We start from the raw sequence: 15,876 nt of genomic DNA, 5'->3' as shown, positions 1-15,876 counted from the left end.
TTCTCCTATTCAGCTTTTGATGCCTGAAAATCATTCTTGTACAGGTTGAAAGTGAGTGATACCTATAGATCCTGCTGGATGACTCTGAGCAGCCCTGTCCAACTGCTTTAAAAAAAGTGATAAAATTTAATGCCTTTGCTTGATGCAGTAGAAGAATGTCGTGGGGACTGGCTCAGAGCAGGGGAACCTGCAGCCAGAGAAAATCAGAGGCACTCACAGGCTTTGAACACGGCTGGGACTGGTGCAATACAGAGCCTGAGCCAGTGTCCTGCAGTAGTGAGGGCTGAGGGGCTACAGTGGGTCAATTTGTCCTCTTCCCAAGGAGCTTTAGCTCCACTGAATGTTCCAGAGTGCAGGGTTGTGGAGAGTCAGGTGGTGAGAGCTGGTGATCCCATGCTGAGGCAGGAGCAGGGAGCAGGCATCCAGGCAGCTGCTCTAAAATAAAAGGAAGGGCTTTAATTGGCAAAAGCTTTCCCAGAGCTGTTATGAGCATGAAAAGAAGAAATGAGTTAAAAAGGATTAGGGACTGGTGATATGTACCCAAGGCTCTTGTGGCTGCTGGTCTGCTCAGAACAGCCCCAAACCACTGGCACTATTTGTGTGCTTCTGCACCACTTCCTAAAGTGTCTCCTGAGGATCAGTGCCAGACACAGGGCATCGAGAGCCTGTGCTGTCCCCATGTGGTGTTAATATATAAAAGAATAAATAAAAAAAAATAAAAGAAAAATACATATTTTTAGTACATACTGGGCAGCCCTGAAGCAGTCAGACAGTTGGACTAGAAGATTGTCATGAGTCCCTTCCAAATAAACTTTTCTGTATATATAAATAAAATCAATATGTATTTTACATGTAGATGTGTAAGTGAAAGTACCTGATGAGGCTCCTTGTGGTGGAGTTTGGGAGTTCTCACTTCTCTGGTTTCCTTTGGCAGAGGAGCAGGTGGATGGTTTGACAAGCTCCTTGCCTTCCATGCAGGGCAAAAGCGGCCAGGGACAAATTTCACCTTTAATCAGGTGTTTTGTGCTTCTCCAAGTATTTAATTTTGCTCACTGAATAGTGCAGTTTGACTCTGGAAGTGAATTCTTTATCCTGCAGAGGATTTTCCTTGCTTCCTTTACTGGCCATGTATTCTGGGATAGCTTCATATGCCCAGGATTCTTGCAGCATTGCTTATGGAAGAGAAACAAACCAAAGTAGTCAGAAACAAGGTGAGAAGTGCATTCAGATGCATTTTTTGGGAAATACAGGAGATATTCCAAGTGCTTCTGTTCTTTGGTTCTGGACAGCAGTGGGATCAGGAGGGAGACCACTAAATCACCATGACATTAACACTGGTTTGATCAGGGCTGTTCTTCTCTGGTCTTTACAGAACTGGTGGCTGTGGATTGTTTTTTTAATTTCTTTTTAACATTTTCCTCTTGGTGGTGGGTGTGATACAACTATTGCACCCCAGAAAAACAGAAGGGAAAAGGATGAAAAAGAATTATGAGAAAAGTTTGTCTCAGACTTATGAGTGTGATAATGAACAGGCAGCCCCAAAGGATTTTCTATTGTGTGTCATCATTGCAGGGCTGAATTAATCGTGGTGGGTTTGAGTTCATGGTGGAAGCCAGTTGTGATCTCAGATAGCAGTTGTGGATTTACCTTTGCAAGGACATGGGAGCAGCTTTCGTTCCATCTCTGTTGGCATTCACCTCTGTGGTCTTCCCTTCTTCTCCAGGTCCACAGCAAAGATAAAAAATACGTCTGCAAGGTTTGTAACCGGGTGTTCATGTCAGCGGCCAGCGTGGGGATCAAGCACGGCTCCCGCCGCCACGGCGTCTGCGCCGACTGCTCCGGCCGCGGCATCGCCGGCCACCTGGACCACAACGGGGGAGAAGGGTCCCCAGACGAGTGTTACCCTGGGGAAGGGCAGTACATGGAAGACCCAGATGACATCAAAGTGGAAGGAGATGAAGAGATGGGAGACGACGATGACATCAAGTGGAAGGATGACGTGGGGATGTCACAGGATGATGTGATTTTAGATGATGACAAAGATGTCGACTCCCCGCAGGAGCAGGACAACTCTGGGGAGAATGACAAGGATTTTACCTGGATTTCTTAGGGATTATTTTTTGTTTGTTTTTTTTTTTGTTTCACTCTGTTGTTTGTAGGGGGAGGGAGGGTGGGGAGGAAGGAGTATGTTGGAAAAACTAAGTAGCCTTGTTGTCGTCCATGTGTGCGAAATAACTCTTGTGTTTTCTAAACAAGTCCTTCTCTGTTCCACTCAGACACTGTCTTAGCAGGGTCGCTTCCAGCGGCACGACTGACTTCGCCTTCCCCCTTTTCCCTTTCCCCCTGTGACCCCCTGCCCATGGCCACCCCTTTGGCCAAGCCAGCCAGGCTTCCCAAGAGGGAGGTGGAGTCTCTGCAGGTGTGAGGAGGCTGGTGAAACATGAATCCTCCTCCCCTTCCCACTCTGAACCAAGCACCAGGGAGGTCTTTGTGTCCAAAGCAGTTTTGTTGGTTGGTTGGGTTTTTTTAATACCTTGTCTGTGCTAAAATCCCAGCAGCAGTGGAATTTCAGCTAAGGTTGTGAAAGCAGATGGATGGATGTGTTGGAGGGCTTCCCCTGATGATACAGACCTTTTGCAAAGTTATTTAAAGAGTTTTAATTATTTTTTATGGAGCCAAATAGATCAAAAGGCAAGTCAGATTACAGCCTTATGAATACTTCTCTTGGATTCTTAGCTTCCAAAAGCATCATTATCAAAGACAGATTGTGACTTCTCTTGGACCTACTGGCATCTTACCCAGTCCTGTCTTCCAGCCTTGGTCATCCACAGGCACCAAAACACATTTGTGCTTCTGGAAGCACCTTTTGCTCTAGAGGACACACTTCTGTACCTGTCATTCTTCTCCACAAATATCTTCACTTTTCTCCCTTTGCTCAGCTGCCTTTTTCACAAATATATGCAAACTGTAGCAAAACCGAGGCATTTGGCCAAGTGCAGGATGAGCTGGGAAAGGCAAGAAGCCGAGGTGAGGAGTTCCCAGCAAGGTGGAATCTTGCTGCTCCCGTCCCATGGACTTTTGTGGGGCCAGGATTTCACCTGTTCTTCCTTGTTCTTCCTTGCCAATCTCAACATTCTCATTGATCATGGGTAGGTCTAACACCTACTTAATTAATGACAAAAACCCTCAGCTTTAGTTGCAGTGGTTCTGTGTAAATTTTCCAATAAACCATTTTTTCTTTAAATAAGAACCAGGTTTCTCTCCCAGTGTCTCCTCAGACTCTGTGGGGCTGTTCCAGATAGTTGGATTCTCCCTGTTCATATCGGCCACTGTTGCCTTCTTCCAGCTACACCTAAATAACAACAGCAACAGCATGTGTTGGAACTGTCTTATTCCTGAGAAACAGCTTGTTCTACCTTCACCTCTTTGCTTCTGGTGCTTTTTTAAACAAAAAGAAAAAGCCGAAGACCTCACTCCATTCTTGCCGTTGAGCAATTTTCTACGATGTCTGTGACTGTGGTACCTTGAAACCTGCCACAAAAGACAACCCATTGCCAGAAGCCAAATGACTCGAGGTGCTATTTTCCTTCCTGCAGGCCTGGTAGTCCGTGAGGAAAAGCATGGTTCCACCCAGCAAGGGAATTAAAAGTATATTGTACAATAAACCCACATAAAGCAAATAATCTGAAAGGATTTAAGCCACTCGGTGCCAGGATTTTGTGGAGCGTGGTGGGAGCCTTGATCCTGGCACCTGCAGGAGCTGGATTCTCTCTCCATTCCCTCCTTCCAGCTGCATCCTGGGTTTATGGTATTCACTCCCTTTCTCTGCTCTTCAGTTCCTTGCAGACATTCACCACCTCTCCACATCCATCACCCTGGTTCCCTGTTGCTTCCATTGGGAGCCTCCAAGCTCCTGTCGATTTGGGGGTGTTGGTGATGTGGGAACACAGATCTTTCCTAAATCCCTCTGTGTGGCGCAGTGGGGCCACACCAGCCCTGCTGCTGCTGCCCCTTGGACTGGAGGGGTTGGTGGCTCTTGTTGCTTTAGGCTGTGAGCATGGAAAACCCTCTTCCTTAAATAGGGGAAGAGCAGAGCAGGTCATGCAGGAACTATTTTCTTAACTTGTAAAAATCTTATTTTGCATTTTAGCTTCTTTTCCTTCTCCTCCCCTATTTAAAAACCCGTAAAAACCCACCCAGTATGTCACAATTGGACCTTTATATACCCTTTTCCAGTGGTTTTGGGGGGTCCCAGAGTGAGGAGGCTGTTCCCTTATCCCGATTTTGGACCCCCCAGAGTATGGGCTCTCTATTTATTGTCATTTACCCTGTAAATATGGAGGGGTTAGGGGGTGCCTGAAGTCTGAATGTGCAGCCTCACCTGTTGCATGTAGACAAATACATACAGTACTTAAAGATTTATCTTTAGCTTTGCTTTTTATATGTAAAAATCTATTTAAAAGAGAATTTGAAAGCCCAAACAGTTCAAACCCCTGGGGTTTGTGTCACATTCCGACAGCCCGTGCCCTCCAATGCTGGTGTGTGCATCCACCTTCTGAGGAGGAGCAGGTGTGGGCCAAGCCCTCCTCTTCCTCCCTGCCCTTGGGTGACTCAATTTTGTCATCAGCGTTACGGAGTGCAGAGCTTTCTTCACAATTCCCTTGGAAATATTTTATTCTTTTTTTTCCTTGTTTTTATTAAAGGTGGGCAGAGAGCCAGGTAGCACTCAGGAGTGTTTCCAAATCGTGTCACTTTGAGGCTCTTTGAACTGAGGATGCAAAAAATAAAGCAAAAAAAAAAAAAAAAAGGGAGAGAAAAATGGAAAACCTGCATAAAAACTAACTTTTCCCATGTCATAACCTCGCACGTGCTTCTGTCCCACTAACAACACACCATGTACCAAATAAAACCCTTCTAACACCTGATATCTATTGAAGTGCTTTGTTCTGATGGAGGTGTGCAGAGTTGGAAATGCAGGGATTCATCTTTAACCTTCCATGCTCCGACTTAGGTTTGGAAAAAAAGGAATTTGGGTGTGTTTTTTTATGCTGAAACTTTATAAAACTTCATCAGTCACTCCAGGTGATCGCATCCCTCCAGCTTCTCTCCAGGGTCTCTCAGATTATACTGCCTATGCAACTTCTGCTCTTGGAGATTTAAACAAAACCCCACTAATTCTGCCTGTTCTGCATCTTGTCTTTGTATCTCCCTTCAGGGCTTTGTATACTTCACTGAGGTTCCCTTTTTTTAATTTTTTCTAAATATATATATATATATATATGTGTGTGTGTATATATATACAGACTTAGTTCCAAAACAGTAACTCCCATAGAGGTAAAACATGGATATACTCTGTCTTGAGAATTTGCAATTCATTTTTTTAAAGCATTTGTACATGTAAATGTTCCTCCTTGAATTCCTTGATTTACCCTCATTTTTTATTTTAAATCTGAGTGCCAGGAGTAGAGAGCAGAATGGGGCAGAGGACATTATCCTGTCTGTGCCCTCTGGAAAACATCCCAGGGATCCGTGGACTTGGAGAGCATCTTAAAGGATGGAGACAAACGAGGTCCTTGTGTTGATTTGGGATTTCCAAAAAATATTCTCGAAATCATGAATTTCCCAGTTTTGTTGGTTTTTAAGGTCACCCCAAAGCCTCACAGCTGCGGAGCGGCTTTGCGGGGAGGCAGAGGGGGACTTCTCTAATGAAGGTTTGCAAAATGATTGTCCTTTCCCTTTCTTTTTTTTTTTCTTTAATCAAAAATCAGTTTTTTGGACAACAAAACAAATTATTTTTGTCTGGAAGGAACTCCACTCTAGCATTACTCCCCCTTTTGTTTCTTCTCCCCACTCCTGCCTTTAAACACTCCACATCCCCAAAGCAAAGCTGTGGCTTTTGGGATGCATTTTGTGACTGTCCCTGAGCACCCCCTCCTCAAAGCTCCCCCTTTTGCACATCACCCTCAAGGAAAGAAACTCCATGAAAACAATGCAAAAACTGGAATTTTTTGCAATATTCTGAAAGATAATCTAATTTTCACTCATTCTGTGTGACACGTGCGACTCCTATGAAAGCCATAATTAATGGTTCCTTTGATTTTGTAGATCCTGAGTCATGTTTTGAATTTCAGCCTTTTTTTTTTTTGTTTCAGTCCCCCTAGTCAGAGTGCTGTGTGTATGCTTTCATATATATTTATTTTTCAACGTGCTTTAAACCTGTCTACAAAAATAAAGCTGAACAAACACAAAAAGGACAGTGTTTGAAGATTGTTGATTTTTTTTTCATTTTTTGCTGGGAATATTCTATATTATACTGACTTTATATTAATTATTATAAACCTGTGTTTGTATTGAAGATGTGTTTAATATTTTGGGGAGGTTGAGGAGATTTCGTAACCAGAAGTCAGTGGGAGAACATGCTGTGTTGTACTGATTTTCTGTCAATGTAGTTCAGGTAAATCTGATTTTATTTTCTAGTTGCTGCCCAGTTCCTCGCCTGCCGGGGGCTGCCCCTCGGATAGAACCTTTGTGATGGGATTTAGCTTAGACATACCTGCAAAAATCAATCAGTTTCAATAAATTGGGAAATTGCTGCTACAATTTTGTCTGCTTTTTCTTTTTTTAAAATATGTTACTATTATTATTATTTTCCTCCTTGCCTGTGTGGAAGGATGGGGACCAGAAGGGAGCCCTGCTCACCCCCAAGCTGGGGGTGCTGCTCCCTCCCCCTTCCTTCCCCATCCCAAACAGGCACCTTTGGCTCATTCCCTCCCTCCCTGCTGCCTGTTGGTGGCAATCTCCTTATTTTTTGGGCATTATCTGAAATGAAATTAACTCGCAGGAGGATGCACAGGGTGATGCCATCCCTGGGGGATGTGGGATGCAGGAGGGGGTAACAGCAGTGGGTCTGGGGGTGCCAAGGGGCCTCAAGGTGCCCACCCTGCCTGTCTTAACAGTAACTAAAGAATAGGAATCATTAAAAAAAAAAAAATCTAAATATTTATTTTTTTTTCTTTTGGATCTGATACATCACATCCCTGGAGGGGACAAATAGGGGCACAGCACCAGCCTTGACCCACAGGGCCAAAGCAGTGTCTGACCCCCTGCAAGGGGGGACCCTGCAGTGAGGCATCCCTGATGCAAAGGGAACCTTCCCACAGGGCAGGAGGGTGGCAGGGCCACCACCTCTCCCTGTCCCCTCCCTGCATGAGGACAGGAGCAGGGTGGCATGGCCTGGCCAAACCCCAGCTGCTGCCTCGACTGGAGAATGACAGGACAAGAGGGGAGAAAGGGTTTTGAGGAGAAGATGGGGGGTTTTTTGGGTAAAAAGGGGGTTTAAAGTGAATTAAACCCCTCGACACCCACCCATGGCTGGAGGAACCCCGCTGCTGCAGCGCCGTGGCCCACGCGCTCTCGTGCTGTGGGAGTATGTAAAAATACGAATTTTCATATATTTTATTTAAAAAATAAAAACCACACGAAGGAAAAAAAAAAAAAATAAAAGTAAAGGAAAACAAAAAGACCCCTCTTTGTGCAGTTTGGCATAGTGCAAATGGGCGCATTCCTGCAGGCACTTCCCGGGGCATCGCCCCGGCGGGGGCTCCCCAAAACGAGAGAGAGAAATGACATTACAAAGAGTAAAAACCCCCCCTGGGGGGGTGAGGGGGGGCAGGCGCCCACCTCTGCCCTGGGCACTGGGGCTGGGAACGGACACCCCCTTTTCCAGCCCCCGCTGGCCACAGGCACAGCTTATTTGAGCCGTGGGGGGGTCCCCAAACCGGAGCGGGGAGGGGGCCGGGAGCAGCCAGACACCCCCTGCCAGCCCCCGCCGGAAAGGAGCGGGGTTGGATTGTTGGATTTAGCTTATTTTCGAAGGGAAAAAAAGGCAGGGGGGACAAGCTCCGTGGCGGGGGAGGGGGGGGGCGTGTGTGAGCATAAAGCTTTCGGGGGGCCGTTCCCTGAGTCCGGGGGGGCGGCCGGGGGGGCGCGAAGGCACCTCGAGTGCAAAATGTGCAAGAAGGAGGGAGCGGCGGGGCTCCGTCAGTCGAGGAAGCGCTGGCAGGCCTTCTTCCAGCGGCACGCCGTGCACCACATCTCCCGGTGCTCCATGCCGTACACCTTGCGGCACTTCTTGGCCTCTCCCCGCGGCCGCCTGCAGCAGAGGGGACAAGTCACAACCAGGGGACACACGCAGGTGAGAGGGGATGGGGTGGGGCACGACAGCCATGGCTCACCTGGGCACGGCCGGTGGCTTGGGTGGTGGCAGGGTGGGGACAGTGGGGGACAGTGGTGGTCGTGGGGGGGTCCGGCAGCCCTGGAGAGAGAGGACACAACCCTCGTCAGACAAGGTGATGAGGGAGTGCAGCAGCCCCACCTCCATCCCTGTCCCACTTCATCCCTGTCCCACTCCATCCCTGTCCCCTCCATCCCTGTCCCCTCCATCCCTGTCCCACTTCATCCCTGTCCCACTCCATCCCTGTCCCACTCCATCCCTGTCCCCCTTCATCCCTGTCCCCTCCATCCCTGTGCCCCTCACCTGGTACGCATGGTCAGTGTGGACGTGGCAGCGGCCAGGTGGGGCCGGGGGGCTGCAGGGGGAGGCCAGGGCCAGGTCGAGGATGGGCAGCACTGGTGGCGGAGGAGCCTCGGGGCCGGGAAAGGCGGGAGGCACCGAGGAGGTGGGAGAGACCGGAGTGAGGCTGGAGAGCCCGTCGGTCAGCGCGTCCACGTCCACGTCCAGCTCCGTGTAGTAGAAATCCTCCTCGCCATCGCTCTGCTCCAAGTCGGCTTTCCGGCTGCAGGGAGAGCAGAGGCTGGCTGGGACATTGTCCCCCCAGCACCACAGGACCCTGGAAGGGATATCAGGGGGTCTGGGGGTGTCCAGGGGTAGCCCATGTGCTTACCCAAGGTGCATGGTTCGGATGTGCTTCTGCATCCCTGAGGAGCTGCTGAGGACTTTGCCGCAGCTCTTCCACAAGCACTTGAACATCACCTTGGTGGAGTTCTGCAGGAGAGACGTGTCAGGCTGGCAGCTCCATCCCCAACCTAATCCCCAGCCCCACTGTCTTCCCAAATATCATCCTCATTGTCATCCCCAACATTACCTCTGTCATCACCCACACCCCCAAATTAATCTCAACCGTCAACCCTATCTCCAACCTCATCCTCTTAATTCCCACCCCAAACCCTGATCTTCCTCCTTATCTCCATCCTCACTATCCCCATCCCCAAACTCATTCACATACCCAACCTCATCCCAACTGTCATCCCCACCCTTAACCTCACCCTTGTCTTCATCCCTATCCTTTCTAGTCCCAAAACCCAGCTTCACCCCTATCACTATCCCCAGCTTCATCCCACCTTCCTCTTCCGTGGGGTGGGCTCTCCAAAGACGAAGTGGGTGCCGTCGGGCTCATCAGGGCCCTCATCCGGCAGTGGGCCGGGCAGGAAGGTGCTGGGGACGTGGCTGGAGAGGGGGGGTGACGGGGTGGAGGGGGTGGATCGGTCACTGGAGGGGTCCCAGCTCCAGTCCCCGCTGGTGTTGCTGCTGCTGCTGCAGCTGGAGGACATGGCAGGAGCCTCCTTCCAGACCTCGCTGCCAGGCTCTGGTGAGGAGGAGGAAGAGGAAGGTCAGGTCCTGCCGTGGGACACATCCAGGGATGGGGAGACAGGGAAATGCTCTCACCTGGGGCATGAGTGGCCGGTGGGTGCCCGAGCACCAGCGGGCTGGCGGAGAGGCTGGTGAGCACCGCGGCTGCCATCACCTCATCAATGCCTGCCTTGCCCGAGAGCTTCCTGCCAGAGAGAGCAGAGGGGGCTGTGTCAGGATGGACGAGCCCCCTGAGATACCCTATCACTTTCCCTCCCCCACTGAGGTGCCAGGACCTCCCACCCACGGTGGCCTGCACCCATCCCAGGGTGGTTTGTGTGGGGGTACAGGGGTGGCACAAGGTCGCAGCAGCCCCACCATGCTGGTGGCATTACCAGGCGGAAAGGCACCCACAGGTGTCCCACACCCTGAGATGCTGCTGATCCCTCCAGGGATCATCCCAGCAGCTGTCTGTAATTCCCCTGGGAATGGCACAAGCAGCAGTGCAGGCAGAGGTGCAGGCAGGCTGCCAAAATGCCACTGCTTGTGCCATGCCAGGGTCAACCCTCCATGCCCGTGGGCAGCACTGTGCTGGAAGGTACTGGCACCTGCATCCTGCCCAAAGACACAGGGATGGATTGCCTAAGGCCAAACAGTTCCTTGAGGTGGAAAAAAAACCTATAAAATTTTAGATTAAAAAAAAAAAGCGAGAGGTCAAGAGCACCCAAAACCATTTTGCAAACGGATAACCTGGTGATGCTCCCAGCTGGGAGTCCCCAGAGCTGCCACTGCGGGACAGCCGCTCACCGCCGGGGATCCCGGCGTGGCCAACAGCGGCCAAAGTCCTCCTGCAGAAAAAATCCCGGCAGTGAGGCCGGTGCTGGTGGGAGGGTGGTGGCCGTGCCGGTGTCCCTACCTGTGCCGGGGCACGGGGATGCACTGCACGGCCGAGTGCAGCGCCAGGCAGCGCTCCAGCCCCGCATCCAGCACCCGCAGCATGGCCTCCTGGCTGGCTGGGTCCTGGCGCGACGGCAGCTCCCCCAGCCAGCCCTCGGATCCCAGCGGAGCCTGCGGGAGAGACGCAATGGGCAGCGGGGATCCCCGAGCGCAGGATTCCGCAGGGATCCCCGTGACCTCGGTGGGATGGGGAGGTGGATTTGGGGACCTGGAGCAGCGCCTCCAGGCAGGGCTGTGGTGGGACTGCCAGCCACTCCGTGGGTCTCCCTGGGGTAAATCCCAAGTGGATCCCACCAGGTCGCAGTGGGATCCAGCCAGGAGATCCTTAGCACTCTCCAGATCCCCCTGTGATGCTGCTGCCAGCACCATCATCCACTGGCTGAGCATCAGCAGGGATCCAGCAGGGATCTCCAGAGCCAGGAGACGACCTGACACTCTCCTGGCAACGCAGCTCTAAGGTGGCAGCACCCAAATCCCACATCCCGGTATAGATCCACACCTTATGAATCCACACCCCAAGTTTATCCCGCTCTGAGCGGATCACCGGGATCCAGGGCTGGGAGCCTACTCGTGCCTGCCAGGCCCATCCCAGACACCGGCACCCACTGCCTGAGCCCCGGCACAGAGTGGATCCCACTCCAGGGACATCCCCCGTGATCCAGCACCAAGCGGATCCCGCTCCAAGCGGATCCCGCTCCAAGCGGATCCTAGCCGGTCTCCCTGGGGCGGGGCTGGGCGGATCCCCGCGGCGGGAGATCCCTGGAAGATCCCAAAGAGCCGCGATCCAGGAGAGGCGATCCCCCCGGGGGTGCGGGTGATGTGACCCACCACCATCCCCCGCGCTCCGCCGCCACAAACCCCCCCCCATTCCCGCCCCTCAAAGTTTATCCCATCGCGGCGCCATTTTACCGGCGGGGAAAGTTTCGGGCGGGCCGCTGTCAGCTGTCACCGCCCCCCCGCCGCCTCCCCCGGATCCCACCCCGGTCTCCGCCGCCGGCCCCCCCGGTACCTTGGCGGCGACGGCGCGGGCGGCGGGCGGCGCGGGCGGGGGCGGCGGGCGGCGGCGGCGGCGGGCGGGCATTAGGACCGCGGGCGGGCGCGGGGGGTCCATGCGCGGAGCGGCCGCGGCCCGGCGGGGGGAGCGCGCTCCGCCGCGCGCGGCCCCGGTGTCGGCGCCGGTCGGGCCACGCCCCCCGAGCGCCGCGCCAATGGCCGGCGCGAGCGGGCTGGAACGCGGCCGCCGCTCTCCGCGCCGCTGATTGGCTGCGGCCCGCTGCCACTTCGCCCGGGGCGGTCCCGCCCCCTCCCTCGCGAGGCCGCCACGCCCCCACCCCGGCCGCGCCACGCCCCCGCCGGCAGCGGCCATCTTCGCGCGCCCCGCCCTCCCGCCGCGCGCGCTGCCCGCGGTACCCCCCAAAAAAACAACCCCCCCTCCCCCAAAACCCCACCCCACCTCCACCAGGCCGCCCGTGTTACCCCCCCACACCACCACTGGGTCCCCGCCGGCACCCCTAGGGCCACCGTGAACTCACCCCTCCTTTTCCCGCCAAACTCGCGGCGCTCCCCAAAAGTTGCGGAGGACCCCCGAATGTTCCGATTTTGTTATTACGACACTGGATTCTGGGCGCCCCCCAAATAAACAGGGGATCCCGCCACCGAGGAGCATCCCGCAAAACTCCCGACGGCTCCTGTGGACTTACCGGGGTGAAATTTGCACCGTTAAAATTTGGGGGATTCGCGCAAAAGTGATGTCCCCCGCCAAATTATAGGGCTGCCGATAAGTTACAGGGGTTTTTCAAACGTTGCAGAGCTCCTCACAAAGTTATACTCCCCAAAACTTATAGGGTCCCCCACAAAGTTCTCTCCGAAGTTTTATGTCCCCTGCAACTTGCCTGTAGGGATCCCCCATCAGCTCTAGGGCTCCCCCAAAAGTTACAGTCGCCTTCTGCTAGAAAAGGGGGTGTGGTCTGAGCTTTTGGGGTGTGTGTGCGCCGTTCCCAGTAGGAAAGAAGTCCCTAATTCCACCGTCAGTCCTGCCCAGCACGAGGAATCACTGCCAAACCCACCCAGAATAGCAGGGCGGGGTGGGGTGCGAGGGGTACGGGAGGTATTTGGGGTACTGAGGTGCATGGGGGGTACACGGGGTGCGTGGGCTCCATGGGGAGCGTGGGCTACCCCGGGCATGTGGGGTACGTGGAATTCCCTGGGTACAGGGAACGCTTGGAGTGCGTGGGGTTCATGGGATTCTGGGGTGCATTGGGGTGCCCTGCGGACGTGGGATGGAGGGGGTACCTGTAGTGCAGGGGGTATGTGGGGTCCATGTGATACACGGGGTGAGTGAGGTTTTGGGGTGCATGGGGCGTTTGGGGAGCTCCGGCTGGCGCCCACCCGCGTTCTGCTCCTCACCTGCCCCAAAAACCCGCGGGGCCGCGAGCGCCGGGCGGCGGCGAGGGGCCACCAGGTCCTGCTGGATTGACCAAGCCGCAGGCTGAAGGCCGGGACAGAGTCCGTGCTGCTGTCCCGGATGGTGGCCCCCGCCTGCCGTCCCCCCCCCACCCAGCCCGGGGCCGCCTGGCACGGCTGATCCCCGCGGCTCGGGGGCTCTGGGGGTGCTGGGGCGGCATCCCGGGGATCCCCTGCCTGGAGACGCGATGCTCCCAGCGTGGCTCCTGGGGTGCTTGGCCACCCCTTGTTCCCCGCTCTGGAGGAGGGAGGGCTGGAGGTGCCAGTTCCACCCTGCGCCAGCTCCAGGTGCTCTCCCAAGAGTGAGAAAAGCAGCAAACCGGGAAAATCCCCACCAACCCGGCCAAGCGCCCGGTGTCACACCGGCACGGCCGCCCGCGGGGTCTCCCTGCACGCCACAGGAACTAGGGAGCATCCGGGAAAAGGGCAGTGTCCCCCGGGAACCGGGACACCCGCGGGGCCCCAAAACCTGCCCGGGCAGCCCGGGAGGAGGAGCAGAGCCGGGGCAGCCTTTATTCCCCATCCTGTCCATTCCCTGCCGAGTCTGATCCCGCAGCCCCCTGTTCGCGCAGCCCTGCAGGAGCCTGTGGGGCCCGGGGGAGGCCCCGCGGCCGCCCCCGCTGTGGTTTAATGGTTAACAGCGGCCGAAACGCAGAGCTGGAGGCTCCGGCAGCTCCGTTCGGTGTTGTGCAACTCCACGAGTATCGCCCACCCTTGCACAGGGTGCCACCAGCCCAACCCCCGGCCCGGGCAGGGGGGCTCGGCAGGGTGGCATCCCAAATTAAAATCGTGGTCATAGCACCTCCTGAGTTGGAAAGACCACGCAGGGATCATTTAGTCCAACTCCTGGCCCTGCACAGTTCTCCCCCGAGAATCACCGTCCCTGGGAGATGCCCCCGTGGTGCCTGGATGCCCTCGCCAGGGGTTGGCTGCGGACTGGACTGTGATGCCACTCGCCCAGGTGGTGTTGCAGGGGGAGCCGCGGCCGTGCCCGCACTGCCCGTGTCCTCCTGCTGCCTGCTGGGGGTGCAGAGCTGCCGGGGGCCGGGGTCACACGGCTGTGAGCTCCAGGGATGTGGGGCTAGGCGGGCTGCGGAGCTTTTCGGGTGTGGGGCTGGCTTGGGTGGAGAGCCCTGTGCTGCCGTACAGCCACAGAGCTGCGCGGGCTGCGGAGCCGTACGGGGTGCAGGGACCTAGGGGCGCGGATCCTTATAGCACAGAGCCCCGTACAGCGCCGTGCAGTGTGTCAAACCTGCAGGTGTCACACTGTGCGGGTGTCACACTGTGCGGGTGTCACACGGTGCAGGTGTCACACGGTGCGGTGCTTAATGCCCCTTGCATCCCACAGCGTGCGGGACTACAGGGACTACAGGAGGCTTAGCCCCTTCAGCCTCTTACGGCGCTCGCCGGGCTCCTGCTCGCTCCCTCTTGTGGGAAGGGCACCGTTCAGCACCGTCCCTCGCAGGGTGACAGAGAGCCCCGCACACGGCTGTTCCCCGGGGCTGAGGCGGGGTACTCCCAACCCTACCCTCTCCCCTCGCTCTGACCCGACCCCGACCTTCCCGACCACACCCTGAGACTCAACAAGTGTGTTGATGATCCCAAGCAAGTGATGTTTGGGATGGATTCTTCATTCACCAGATTTCCAGCCTCCAGCCAGGGCTCCAGGCACATTTTCCATCACCCTGAGGACTGGGCAGTTCTTTTATTTGAGTCCGGCTCTCCCGAGTCCCACAGGAATTATGGACAAGCGGGCAGCCCTGCACGGCTTCTGCTGCTGCTGGGGCAAATTGGAGACTAAATTTGGCCACCTCAGCTCCGCCACAGCAGGAGCTTTCCCTTCCCTGATGCCATTCCAAGCCTCCCTTTCCCCAGGGAGGTGGCACAACCCAGCCCACAGGCAGCGCAGGGAGCGGAGTGAAGCCACACTGGTCCCACACGGAAATGATGCTCCTGTGCCTGGCAACACGGCCCAAAACAGCTCCCAGGGGATTCAGGTGGTGCAGGAGGGACCCAGCCATATGCGGTGGGACGATGGAGAAGGGGAGCAGGGGAAGGATGCTGCCGGGGGCAGCGTGGTGGGAGCCCACGCATCCTTGTGGCGGCTGGCAGCAGGAAGAGCACGGCAGCACCGGCACCAGCCGGGCTGTATCAGCGCCCTTATCTCGCAGGGGGATGGGAGAAGCTCTCGAGAGCAGCTGTGGTTTGGCATCGAGCACGGGGCTGACGATGCCTGGGGTGCCTCCAGCTCTAACGCCTTCAGCTGGGTTTGCTGAGCGCCGCGTTTTCGGTTTTAATCTCTTCACCTGCTGCGGTGCAGGGGCAAAGATGCTGAGGGAAGGCGCTTCGCTTCCTGCCACAGGGGCTGCAGGTTCCACCCGGCTCCAGCGAGCACATGGCCATCGTGCCACGAGGCCAGGCAGCCGCTGGCCAGCCGCTGGCCATGTGGCCAGTGCCAGTGTCACTGCCTCTCACGGCGTCCCTTGAGGCACGGATGTGCAACTCCGCCGGCGAGGAGAGGAGTTTAAGCTCTGGTAAACATCCAGCTCACCAAGTTTTTTGGCACGTGGAGGGTGCAGGGCTCCCAGGAGCCATGGGAAGATGAGCAAATGCTGAGCAAACGCAGCCTGGCGTCTACCCCAGCCCTGTGCAAGGCTCTGCTCTGGCACAGATCACCCCGTACAGCAGCTCCTGGTGGCTTTGTTCCCATTTCAGAGGTGCCAAACCACCTGTCCAGGGCGGGTGCACTCACAGCCACATTGTGCTCAAAGCTGCTCCCCCAGCGCCAGTTGCATCAGCAACAACAGCCCCCGGAACCAGGGATTTAGACTCAGTTTAAGAGTGTAAACCATCTCTCAGCCTTTTAA

At 55.3% G+C, this 15,876-nt stretch overlaps 2 protein-coding genes across 7 annotated transcripts in view; one reads left to right on the top strand and one right to left on the bottom strand.

The window, feature by feature from the left end:
• ZBTB46 (zinc finger and BTB domain containing 46) overlaps positions 1–6,600 on the top strand; it is a 50,553-nt gene extending 43,953 nt beyond the window's left edge. For all 5 annotated transcript variants that reach the window (XM_014254056.2, XM_088064412.1, XM_005524763.3 and 2 more), the window contains one exon: positions 1,724–6,600. In XM_014254056.2, the coding sequence (XP_014109531.1) occupies positions 1,724–2,110 (387 nt within the window). In that variant the 3' untranslated portion in view covers positions 2,111–6,600. The remainder of the gene's footprint in view (positions 1–1,723) is intronic.
• A 450-nt stretch (positions 6,601–7,050) lies between these two features.
• Positions 7,051–11,657, bottom strand: SLC2A4RG (SLC2A4 regulator). 2 transcript variants are annotated; one of them, XM_088064585.1, is made up of 8 exons: positions 11,556–11,657; positions 10,506–10,657; positions 9,686–9,795; positions 9,361–9,605; positions 8,904–9,004; positions 8,537–8,795; positions 8,235–8,314; positions 7,051–8,152 (listed from the first exon to the last, which is right to left on the bottom strand). In XM_088064585.1, the coding sequence occupies exons 1-8, from the start codon at positions 11,655–11,657 to the stop codon at positions 8,041–8,043; spliced, it is 1,161 nt and encodes a 386-aa protein (XP_087920711.1). In that variant the 3' UTR covers positions 7,051–8,040. The 2 variants fall into 2 exon arrangements, with proteins under 2 accessions (XP_087920711.1, XP_087920710.1); XM_088064584.1 differs by lacking the exon at positions 11,556–11,657 and having other exon boundaries at positions 10,506–11,190.
• Between the last annotated feature and the right edge of the window lie 4,219 nt (positions 11,658–15,876).

The sequence above is a fragment of the Pseudopodoces humilis genome, chromosome 19 (assembly GCF_049639895.1).
Source record: "Pseudopodoces humilis isolate 2021_Gansu_Grassland_sample_001 chromosome 19, ASM4963989v1, whole genome shotgun sequence".
NCBI lineage: Eukaryota > Metazoa > Chordata > Aves > Passeriformes > Paridae > Pseudopodoces > Pseudopodoces humilis.
Note: the sequence above shows the minus strand (reverse complement) of the source record. Positions and strands in the feature narration are given on the sequence as shown.